General features: G+C 29.9%; 1 protein-coding gene across 1 annotated transcript in view; it reads left to right on the top strand.

Moving 5' to 3' along the window:
- The first annotated feature begins 1,195 nt into the window (after positions 1-1,195).
- Positions 1,196-12,717, top strand: part of LOC143223598 (protein O-linked-mannose beta-1,2-N-acetylglucosaminyltransferase 1-like) — a 28,490-nt gene continuing 16,968 nt past the window's right edge. The window contains exons 1-9 of the mRNA XM_076451752.1: positions 1,196-1,290; positions 4,456-4,583; positions 5,221-5,291; positions 5,994-6,069; positions 6,362-6,406; positions 7,053-7,133; positions 8,765-8,823; positions 11,732-11,804; positions 12,363-12,491. Of these exons, the coding sequence (XP_076307867.1) occupies positions 1,197-1,290; positions 4,456-4,583; positions 5,221-5,291; positions 5,994-6,069; positions 6,362-6,406; positions 7,053-7,133; positions 8,765-8,823; positions 11,732-11,804; positions 12,363-12,491 (756 nt within the window). The 5' untranslated portion in view covers position 1,196. The remainder of the gene's footprint in view (positions 1,291-4,455; positions 4,584-5,220; positions 5,292-5,993; positions 6,070-6,361; positions 6,407-7,052; positions 7,134-8,764; positions 8,824-11,731; positions 11,805-12,362; positions 12,492-12,717) is intronic.

The raw sequence follows: 12,717 nt of genomic DNA, 5'->3' as shown, positions 1-12,717 counted from the left end.
ATAACCATATAATCATATGGTTTATAAATGCCAAACATATAATCTGTTCATTCAGTTTCTGTCTGAAAATACATTTTTAAGTTGCATTAAACTTGCAGCTTATAGTGTAAAGTATTTTTATCCTGTTTTCTTTATCTGCTGAGAAGATACATCCATTAATTCAGTAGTGATTAAGTGCATCAAAATAAGTGGACTTGCTACAGAATGTAGCGGCTTAGTGTATGCCACATCAGCATAAATTGTTGGACATAAGAAAAAACAGTTGTGATTCAAGTGTCAAGGTGTTGCTTTTCATTATAGGTATAAAGTGGTTAAAACCAGCTATTCAGTATTTGATAAACGTCAAATATATATGTTTGATATATATTTGTATGTGTGTATATGTGAGATTAGAGCAAAATGTTAGTGTTTAATATGTGTACAAATTAGGGTGATTTTAATTCATTGATCAATATAATTGATTACCTATAATATTGATTATTTGTATTTTGAAATTACAATTAATAAAAATTAGCATTTTCAATTATTACTGGTTTTGATTATTCCAACAGTTGAGTAATGTAATTATACTTAAATAGATAGTTATTAAAATAACGAACTAATTGGAATTAGGGTTTAGGTTGTTACTGTTTTTGATTATTCCAGTTATTCAAGTAACGAAAATATTGCTATTATATTTGCTTATTGTTAAATACAAAGCTACATAATGGGCTATTTGTGCTTTGTCTAATGTTAGCCATATAAAATGTTTGTTTTTTTTACTTCAAGTTTGTTCAACTTTGGCAATTCAGGGGTCTTTGGTTCAATTCACATTGCTATTAAACTTGCTTGTCTTGTTATGGAAAAGCTACTAATGCTATCTGTTACTGTCACTAAATTTGAACTTTTAACTAGAGTGAAACCAACTGACTGGCATCACCCAGAACCAACTTTTTTCATTTTGAGCTGCTGGCTAAATGGAAGGAAACTGTCTGATAGCACCTGACATAAAATGTAGTTTCATTTATTTTCCATTTCTGAACTGATTGAGGGACCCACTGCCAACTTTTTTGTTATTATTTGTGAAACACTGTACTAATCAACTGATTGAATGTCATTTATTAAGGGGACCATTGATTAATCAATTATCAAATACCATAAATCACTAATTTCTGTGTGTGTATAAGTACAATTTGTGGTGTTGTGTTCTAGGAAAAATGTATGGTGAATCATACAGTAAAAGTCCAGAGTTCAACACTTGGGGAGCTCCAGTCTTCCTTCGTGTCGAAGTGCCATTAGTTCCTGCAGAAAGTAAGTTAGTTTCAATGAACAAGTGATCTTAGCTCATTAGAATATTTGTTCATTATGTATAAATTCTAATTGATTTTTTTTTTTTTAGTTTTCACAAATTTAGCACCTGCAGTAAATGTTTCCCACTTCTTGTAGAATGTTCATGTTTTGATTGTTAACTTGTTGTTCTACTTATTTACAACTATATCAGAGTTCATAATCAATACTACTGAAAATCAGGATCGGTGCTTTTAATGGAACAAAACAGTAGTGTTCATGAGTTTTAAATAAAATTTGTATTCAATGAAAGATACTTGGTTTATTGTTTTGTGCAGGAAATGTTTAAAATGTAACATTCTTAAATATTAAATTTCACATATAAAACTTAAATTTTCCATGAAAACGTTATGTATGAAGCATTACACTTGAAGTTGGCATCAGCTGTGCCATGTCGCTTGGTACATACAACTGTAACTGTGACTATTAGTGTATTTTTTCATTTTCTCTTAGTACCTCAACTGTTGTAAAGGTAATTTTTGTTTGTGAGCATTTTTAACAATTTTTAGGCATTTTTATATCTTATTGTTAACTTTAAGCTAGAACTGATGGTTTTTACAGAGGGAGGGGTTACAAAATATACAGATTATAGGTCCCTATTTGTTCCTGAGCTTCAACTATGCTCCTATTGAATACCAACACTGTTAAAAACACTATATTTACAAATACAAACACTGCAGAATGTTATATTACACACAAAAAATATCTGAACATATGTCAAAAAATATTTAAAAAATAATTTCAGCACACCTTTTTAGCAGGTGCTTTTCATCAATTTTGACAGCAATATAAAAATATGTATAACAGTGAAGTTTCAGATTACAAACATGAGAGAAAGAAACTTATTTAATTATTTGTACATGAAACAAATGAAAGGATAAAAAGCTGATGTTTACTTTTTTATGCAGATTTGTATTATTAACCTCATTTTACAACAGTAAGAATAATAGTAAGTTCATATTTAGAAATTAAATAAGTGATTTAAGTGTTAGTGTTTAGAAAGCCAAGTGACAACATTTGTGTCTTTATCTCCATTGTAGGTGTTTAAACAAATTTAATATGTTTGTATTTTCATCTCAGTTATGGGAATGGAAAAACGTGTAACATGATTGTGCCTTCACCTCCATTAAGGTCTTTAAAACTGAAACATAATTGTATCTTCATTAACAATGTAGAAAATGAAATATCATACATTGACATCTTTTCTGTTATAGCTTTGGAAACTGAATGTAATGCACTTGTGTCTATCTTCAATAGAAAAGAGGAAACTGAAGTATGACACTTTCACTCTGTTGTGTTTGTGTATATGAAATGTAATACATTTGTTTTTTAATTTCCATTAAAAGTGAAGTATAACACATCTTCATCTCCATCATTGGGAACTGAAGTGTAATGTACTGTTATGTTCAAATCTATTACATCTGTGGGAACTGAAGTGTAATGTACTGTTATGTTCAAATATATTATGTCTGTGAGAACTGAAGTGTAATCTTCTGTTGTGTTCAAATCTATTATGTATGTGGGAACTGAAGTGTAATGTACTGTTATGTTCAAATCTATTACATCTGTGGGAACTGAAGTGTAATGTACTGTTATGTTCAAATCTATTATGTCAGTGGGAACTGAAGTGTAATGTACTGTTATGTTCAAATATATTATGTCTGTGGGAACTGAAGTGTAATGTACTGTTATGTTCAAATATATTATGTATGTGGGAACTGAAGTGTAATGTACTGTTATGTTCAAATCTATTATGTCTGTGGGAACTGAAGTGTAATGTACTGTTATGTTCAAATCTATTATGTATATGGGAACTGAAGTGTAATGTACTGTTATGTTCAAATTTATTACGTTCGTGGGAACTGAAGTGTAATGTACTGTTATGTTCAACTGTATTACATCTGTGGGAACTGAAGTGTAATGTACTGTTATGTTCAAATCTATTACATCTGTGGGAACTGAAGTGTAATGTACTGTTATGTTCAAATCTATTATGTCTGTGAGAACTGAAGTGCAATCTTCTGTTGTGTTTAAATCTATTTCATATGTAGGAACTGAAGTGTAATGTACTGTTGTGTTCAAATCTATCACAGCTGTGGGAACTGAAGTGTAATGTACTGTTGTGTTCAAATCTATTACGTCTGTGGGAACTGAAGTGTAATGCACTCTTGTGTTCAAATCTATTACATCTGTGGGAACTGAAATATTCTTAAACAGTTATGAAAACCAACATTGAGTTTCCTCATTAGCTTTGATACATGAATGCCTATATATGGTGTAACAGATGCAGGAAATAATGTACTGCAAGGTGGAAGCACATTTATGTTCAGTGTAGTAACTCTAAGTGGGTGAAACAATATTGATTTTGCACATTTATATGACACACTGAATATTTTAATCGTATATTACAGTATATATATTCATCTCTTGCATTCTTGTCATATTTAAAGTATACAATTAGAGGCAATGTTGTTTTTCACATCTGTTCTGGTCTTTACCATTCTTCAAATGTCTGTAATGTAAGCACATCCACATCATAATTAATATTCATGTATTCCTTGGATTCATTGTGATACTGCTGTATCCCACACATTTACCATGACCTATTGTAAGTTTGCATGCTGCTAAAAGTGAAATTTTATTTGTATATTTGTGATGTTTATGGACATTTGATGTCTAAGTACATTTTTTATGTTTTTTTTTAATCCTTGTTCTGTATATTTTGTTTTAATCTTTTGAGATATGATCTGCCATTTTTATGTAGTTTTTTTAGTAATTTATTAATGTATCAATTGTTATTTATTTTGATTATTGAAAGTGCATTTTATCTTGCTTCATTTTTACACTACAGGAAGTGTGAATATATGCATGGAAGTCATGAATTTATTTCACCTTTATTCAAATACAGTTGAATGTTGTTTCATTGTGAAAATAATAGAACTGTTAGTCAGGAAATGTTCTCAATTTGTGGAGACTATTACCTTGAAATTGTCATTAATGTGTTTACATTTAACATTCAAATGTTAGGAAAAAACCAATCATTCACCAAGTGGCATAAACTACATTGTGTTGAATTTTATAAGCACTTTTATGTTTGATCAACAATTGTTAATGTTTTATTTTGTTCAGATAGTGAATGTGGTTGGCCTGAGACAGAAGAAAATGAAAGGCGTCGGTCATTCTGTAATCATATTGAAGGTTATGGTAGTGTCTGTAGCTGTACTGACCCAGCACCTTTAAACTTTAACCCTGAACCAGTAAGTCTGTAATCACTTTGAACATTATGGTGGTGTTTGGATTCATATTAATCAAAGTAACTTCATTTTGAAGTGGTGTATCAGTAGTCATTTTGAACATTATAACAAAGTCTTGAGGTATTTTGAGTCACTTTCTTCAGTCTTTATATCTGAACAGTTGAATTCATAATCATATAAAATGTTAAAATAGTATTTGTAATTATACTAAATTGATCACGTGATTACATTGTGTGTAATTTGACTGATTTAGTTTCTTTTTCAACCCCCTAGTTTCGTATGTTAAACATTTCTTTTGGAGTTAACCATTTTTCAGTTTTTTTATACTTTTTTGTGAAATTAAGCTTCTGAGATAATTCCAAGTAAAACTGACTTCTGTACATATATATTGGGTAGATCTGCTGATAGTAGCAAAGCCAACAAGAAAATTTACAGAATAGTCTGTATTTCAAAATGTCTAATATCACTGTTAGAAAACATATATCTGTATGCCACATCCTCATGTAAAAATACTTGTATAAAATCAGTTATTTTCACTCTATTATAAGTTATACTGTTATAAGCTTAGTTTATCTAGAATAGTTTTATTTTATTTTAAGAATCAATAGTTCATGTGTGATGCTAATATATTTTCTTTCAGCTGCCAGACAATAAAGTCTATGATGTACCTATTGCAGTTGTTGCCAGCAACAGACCTCATTATTTGTACAGGTATGAGTGTAGTCTATTATTTTATTATTTGTGAATAAATTAACTTAGCCCTTTATTCTTAGTGTATCATGGTAATAAAGTGACAAATTCAAAATATAAAGTGACATTAAGTGTTCATTAGTCAATCAATTTTGGAAATGTATATTACTTTTAAATCAGAACTATTCATAATTAGAATCTGTCTCTAGTTTGTAAAGTTAAAATGAGAAATTTCCAAATCTGATCCATAGTTGTCTGTAGCTTATAATTATTTTAAACTAGGAAAGAAAAATAATTTAACAGATGTAGACAATTAACATTTTTTTATTTGAAAAGTGAGGAAAGTTAGACTTATAGTCACTTCTAGTTTTCTTCTTTATTACACCTGAAAATAGTTTAAAAGTTCAACATATAACCATTCCAAGTTACTTTATTTGAACAATGGAGAAACTGACAAAATATGTATCTATTCTATTTGTCTAAATTGAATAACTCAAAATATTCTTAGCTTCATACATTCAATAATAAGTTTAGTATCTTTCTAATAACTATTTACATCAAATATTGTTTAAAAAGTAGTCCATAACTATAGATGAAAATTATTCATAATTCATATTTTTTAAATAGATGGAATAACCTTTTATTTCATATGTAAAGATGTCATGCCAACATTTATTCACCTTTAGAAAAATGTTATAATTATCTGACATCTTGCTTTCCTAGAATGCTTCGATCTCTACTATCTGCTCGTGGATGTAATCCAAAGATGGTTACAGTTTTTATAGATGGCTACTTTGAAGTAAGTAACGTGAAATAAAGTGGTTTTTCACTAAGCCACCTAATTAGAAAATACATAAGAATTACTCAATATTGATTTCTATACACTTGAACTACTGCAAGGTATTTTTAACAAAGGAACATTGAGTAACTTTCAAACTAAGCCAATATCGTCATATAGCCATGCAAAAATTGCAGAAGCTCGTTTATTTTAAGTTTCATACAACTGTTTTCTGTGTAAGAGTTTTATCTTATTTTATGTAAGAACTCATATTCTTTATAGCGAAATAATTCATAGATATTTCTCTTTCTAGGAGCCATTGGAGGTGACAAAGTTGTTTGGTCTAAAAGGAATTCAGGTAGTATGCTTGGAAGTTTTCGTTGTTTACTGAGTTTTAAATTGTTCAATATTTATAGTTGTATTGGCAAAAATTAACGTTTTTAATAGTGTTAATTTTACAAAAAGTCATATTTTGCTTTTAATATTTAACATAAACATTTAGAATTAATTCAAGAATTAACCCTGAAATGTAAATGATAATTAAAAACAGCGTAATATTCATGTGAAGTTCACCCAAGATCACTGTGTGATAATGCTGAGTGAACTCAGGTACAACTTTGCTTCGTGTTTAGTATTTTTATCATTTCATCCCATTTTATACATTATAAATTTTTATTTTAATCCAGAAAAAAGAGAATGCTTCATCATATTCATATATTCGTTTATAGTGCTGATTTAAAATATTTGTATATAATTACAAGTTTTGAATTTGAAAATAATAATATGGTACTATTTTTAAAATATATAAACATTTATAATTGAGTATGTTACAAAATCCAATTTCACTGTCAAGATAAAGATCCTCAAAAACATATATAAACCAGATTTATTACTAGTGTTCATTGAATTGAAAGTAAAGCTACCATAAGGTTTAAGGTATGAAAACTATCAGAAATAGTTTCACTGAATCTGTGTGTAAAAATAGATGTTTTGATTTATTTTAGCACACACCAATTGGAGCCAAAAATGCTCGAATCTCCCAGCATTACAAAGCTAGTCTTACAGCAACCTTTAACCTGTTTCCTGTAGGTTTGATTTATTGCTTGCTCAGGTTTAAGACATTATACAATAAATTACATTTTTTTAGAACCAATAGTATAAAATAATATAAAAGTAACACTTTAAAACAGACATACGAAAAGTAAATATAATTTTAGCAAGTAAATTCTTAGTGAGAGATTTTATTATTTCAAAAATAGTTATTGCTTAACAGCATCTTGTAGTGTTGTTTGTTTCTTATTACAGAAGTTGACAGATGTTGTGTTATTTTCTAATTTTAATATTTGCTGATTAATTATTTTAATTATGATTATAAGTTTATTCAATAAGTGTAATTATATGCTGTTACTGTTTGACAATGGTATGAATTGTGTAAACATTGATTATGCCTAGACTAACTGAGTTTTGAATTGGAAAATTTTGATAGTAACTAGTATGTTTGAGAAATAGCAGTTTCTATTTTATATTTAGCTATGATATTATTTATTATTTAAATTTTTTTGCCATGATTTAGTTCAATTGTATTTATATTTATCTTAAATCCTAGTTCACCAGCCTCCTAGTGAGCATTAAATATTAAAGAAGTCATTTTTATATTAAAAAATGGAATGTTGTTTCTCCTATTGGTGATGTATGGATACAAAGTTTATTATTAATTGTGTAAAATAAATGTCAAACAATCAATTACTTGACATGCAAACTTGTGGTCTGGCAAAACAATAAAAAGTCTTAAGACTTGAATTTAGATTGATGAATGTGAGAGATAGGGGTGTTAGGTTAGAGATATGTAAAACTATAAAGTGTAACATATTTTACTTGTTAAAAGATACTGTTGCTAATAGTTACTTAATTGTTATTTTGTATTTTAGTGTTATTTCATTGTTATTGTTACTTTGAATAATCCTTAAATTAGTTTATCATCTTGCACTTTTTTCCTGGTTCATTATTACTGCTGTCAAAACTTGTATTATTTTTAATAAATCTTAACATTTTGTACCCAGTCTGTAACTAAACGTTACGTAAGTGATTAAGTCATAACTATAGAATCAATGAACTATCCCACAGTAAACATCTTGTGTGATAATTATATGCAAACAATTTAAGTATACCATTGTCAGGAATTGATCTTTAAATGTATTTAAGAAAGGAATTTATAAGTTCTATATTTGCATAGTCCATCATGCTTGCCTGTCCACTTTATTTCTCTATTTTGTGATAATATGTATTTAATGAATTTTTTATCAACTGCTGATGTGCTTATATAAAATAAAAAGGGGAATTTCCTTCTTTGAAGCACATGGTTGTGGCAATAGGAAGTGATGGTATTTAGAATTTCAGGGATTCTGTTAGTTAGACTCTTGACACATGAACTTCAGTTGTTTCTTTTATTTATGAACTACTGTGTAATGTTAAATTAAAATAATTGAATTACTGTATTTTGCAACAAGTCTGAATCATCTTGAATCCATAAAAGAATTCACTTGAGAGCCAATACTTTACTATCTGCTAGATTTTGAACATAAACAAAATTTCCAATAAATCCTGAATTGTACGTTTTTTTAAATTTTAAATTTCTTCTTTTAGGTTAAGAATAATGAAAATTAGCTTTGTATTGTCAAGTATCTAATATATAGCCCCAATATATATTTCATCACAGCAAGCCAGGTATGGTATTGTTATAGAAGAAGACCTGGATGTCTCTCCTGATTTTTTCAGGTAGGTCTCGTTAACGCACTACTGTGTATCAGCATGTTTGTGATGTTTCAAAACATCAAATGTATATGTATGTATCTGCTAAGCTATCTTTAAAAAACTGCACTTGTTAAGAATTTAACCTCTTATTTTTATCCATCTGTATATATTTATTTTATTTTTGGCAATATTTGATGTATTTTTAATAATATTTAGAGAAATAATACCACTCTTATTTACATATTCAGGCTATTGAACACTCTCTCTGTTTGGTTAAAATTTTGGAAGACAAAGGTTCAATTGATGAATCAAGTAACCAGTGCTTGTTGGAATAATGCAGGTCATTTGTGAGGATATTACTGGGGAGATTAATATCTGTTGACAACAAAACTTTTTTTTTTCCTCAACTTAAAATTGTACATTACAATAGATAATATAAATATAACAGAGATGCCAACCCTAACGATTTGGCGTAATCATTACGATTTTGGTGTATACATTACGACTATATGCTCATACAGACAAATATTACGACTTGTTGCAACTCCCAAGTTATTATATATTATATAGGTCTATACAATAAAGTGATAAATTGTTCCCCCCAGGGCTTGAAAGGGGTGAAAAGAAAATTTCTAGTGAGATACAAATAAATTTTGATAATAAATAAAAGACATAGTCCAAATGGCTACTTGCAATAATCATGTTTGTGCTTGAAATAATAAAAAATATATACATGTATTTGTATCTTTGACGTCTACCAATAGTTTGAATGCGGTGTTTCTCAATACTGGGTTCGTGGGAAAATCCATAGTTACGTCATCAGTGCTTGTCAGCCAATCAGTGCTTGCGTAGATGGGTATTTCTCGTTTTCTAAGCAGCATAGAAACACCAATGCGATTGTTCACAAGATGCAAAAAAAAAGAGGCCTCGTTCACCAGATTGTCTTGTTTAAAAGGACTAAAACTGTGAATCAAAAATTTAAGAAAGAGTATAGCGCAAAATATCCGGTCATTGCATCAAAAGTCAGTGACAGTCGTGCGTTTTGTATAGTTTGTCACATCGATTTTTTTGTGGTGCATGGTGGGATAAATGATTGTTCCAGATATACAAAATTGGCATCTCACCAACAAAAGGCTGTGGCGAAGACAAAACCAATGCAGATAACGACATTTATCAGTAAGAATTCAGAATCTGAAACCATAAATGCAGAAGTGATATTCACGCAATTTGTCATTGCTCATAATTTACCCTGAGCTGTAGCCGATCATGCAGGACATCTATTCAGAAAAATGTTTTGAGACTCTGATATAGCGAAAAAATATGGCTGTGCTAGAACCAAAACTACAGCCATTGTGCAAATGTTGGGTTGTGAAGATGACAAAATGATTTCAAGCATACTTACTAACAGTGTTTACAGTTTAGCCACAGATAGATCCACAAACATGGATGACTCAACACTGTGTCCAGTGGTTGTACGATATCTTGACCCTTTGCTTTGAAAAATTGTTTGTTCTCTTTTGACAATGGTGGAATGAAAAGAAGCTTTAATGGGAGAGAATATTTTCAAGCTTTTGAACCACGAATTGACAAAGAGGAAAATTCCATGGGAAAAGCAGACAAAGAAACATTTATATAACTCAATATATGTTTAGACAGTCTGACCTTGAACTGAAGAAGAGACAACAAATGAAAAAAAAGAGAAGAAAACGAAAGCTAGCAAGGAAGTAACCAAGAAAAGTTATGTGCAGAACAAGTTAGGTAAGTTAACAGTTTTCTTGGACAACAAAATAAACTTGTTATTTTGTCTTTTTTCTTCAGTCTGCAATTCCTCTATTTGAGCAAGCCAATTTGATATTGCAAAGAGAAGAATCTTGCATACACATTATACCTAGAACTCTGATTACACAAGTTAAAAATATACTTGTCAGATACATCAAGCCAGTGAAGGCAACATCACTGAACTTGACTACAACAATGAATCCTTACACAAATCTGATGAGGCAGTTTCTATTGGAAATGCTGCCAAGGAATGCATTGTTAAATATGAAAGGGACCTGGACCTTATCAGCTTCTACACCAGTGTCAAGAAATACTATATTGCGGCTACAAATTACATGATGAAACATTTCCCTCTAAATGATGAACTTCTGATTCATGCAGAGGTTGCTGGTCCAAAACTGAAAGTCAGCAAAGATTTCTTTTCTCTATGCTTCTTCACAGACAGGTATCCTGTCCTTGTCAATACACATGAGCACAACACTATTGACAAGTTGGAAGGGCAATATTTGAACTATCAAATTCATACTTTCTCAGAAACTGTCCTTCAGTTTAATGTTGACAAGTTTTGGGTTCAACTGTCTACAGTTAAGAATGGAAATGGCAACCAGAAATATGACATTCCGTGTAGGGTTATGCTTGGAATTATTACAATCTTCCATTCTAATGCTGACAGTGCAAGAATATTTAGTTTAGTGACTAAAAAACAAAAGCAAGTTCAGACCAAACTTGAGCACCTCAGTTTTGAGCAGTATTATAACACACAAGATGTGTATGCAGTCAAATGGACAATGTTGTTGTAACTCCCAACATCCAGAGACATTTTCATGAAAGCAAAGTCTGCAACAGCTACAAAACTATTACAATAAGTGCCATAAACATGATATAAACTAGTCCTTACACAAAGGCTTTTTCTGCTTACTGTTTGTTCATGTTCAATGTTGTTATACCAGTATGTTTGTTACTCTGAACTAAATAAAAGACATAATTTAAAATAATGTTTTAAATTTATAGAGACATTGGTCAGGCCTAGTAGCTGCAAATGATAAAGGGCTCTGTCTACAGTCATTACACTCAGTCATTTGAAACAGTTGGCATCTCTGATTATATTATTTATGAATTTCATGCTTATGTAATAAAACCCCTGTTATTCTAGCTATTTCAGTCAGACATTACCATTGTTAGATGAGGATGATTCATTGTACTGTATCTCAGCTTGGAATGACCAGGTAAATACACTTCCTTATGAACAACATAGGTTAAGGCTCATCTTGTATAGTCGATCATTAATAGTAAATACATAAATGTTTGAAAGTCTGGTTCACTGCATTGACTTCTAGAGGGAATAATATGTTTTAATCTATAGAGTTTATAACAAAATCATGAGACTTTTAGTTGGCATCTAAAATTTGTTATTAGTCTACATATTACAATGTTTAAATTTTATCATACATGTAGAGTGAAACTTTAGGAAATTATAATGCTGGACTTGGTAAATATTTTGTGAATGTTAATATAAAATATTATTCTTATAACATTATTATAAAAAAAAAGAGTGAAGTGTGAAACTAATATATAAAATATCTTGTGCTATTTTTTGTCAGTTACTTATACAAACAAAACAAGCTCAGAAACAGTTTTAAACATGATGGAAATTATGAACCACTGCAGTGTCACAGAATGTTTATGGCTGTTGGAGAAGTAGTTGTTGAATTTTGAACAAAACCTACTAACAGATATGCTTCAATTTTCCACACAACTTCTGAAATACTGAGGTCTATTTTCAGGGCTATGAACATACAACTGGTGACCCAAGTCTCTTGTATCGAGTTGAAACTATGCCAGGATTAGGTTGGATCTTAAAACGAATTTTATACAAGGAAGAGTTAGAACCAAGATGGCCAACTCCAGAGAAGGTTAGAATCTTCTTTGAATGTTACATTTTAAGTTCTGTTTCTACTTTATTCAGATTTTTTTATTTGTTAATTATAACATGTTTGGTTTAGTTAATATACTTATTTTTCATAATTGAAAATGTTATATGTTCTATTAATTTATCAAACTTTCTTTCTTGTTGTGTTTTGCATTTTAATTACTGTGTTTTACTTCCTTGTTTTTCATGTTCTCCATGTTGTTTTTACG

This window comes from Tachypleus tridentatus, chromosome 8 (assembly GCF_004210375.1).
Source record: "Tachypleus tridentatus isolate NWPU-2018 chromosome 8, ASM421037v1, whole genome shotgun sequence".
Classification (NCBI taxonomy): domain Eukaryota; kingdom Metazoa; phylum Arthropoda; class Merostomata; order Xiphosura; family Limulidae; genus Tachypleus; species Tachypleus tridentatus.
Note: the sequence above shows the minus strand (reverse complement) of the source record. Positions and strands in the feature narration are given on the sequence as shown.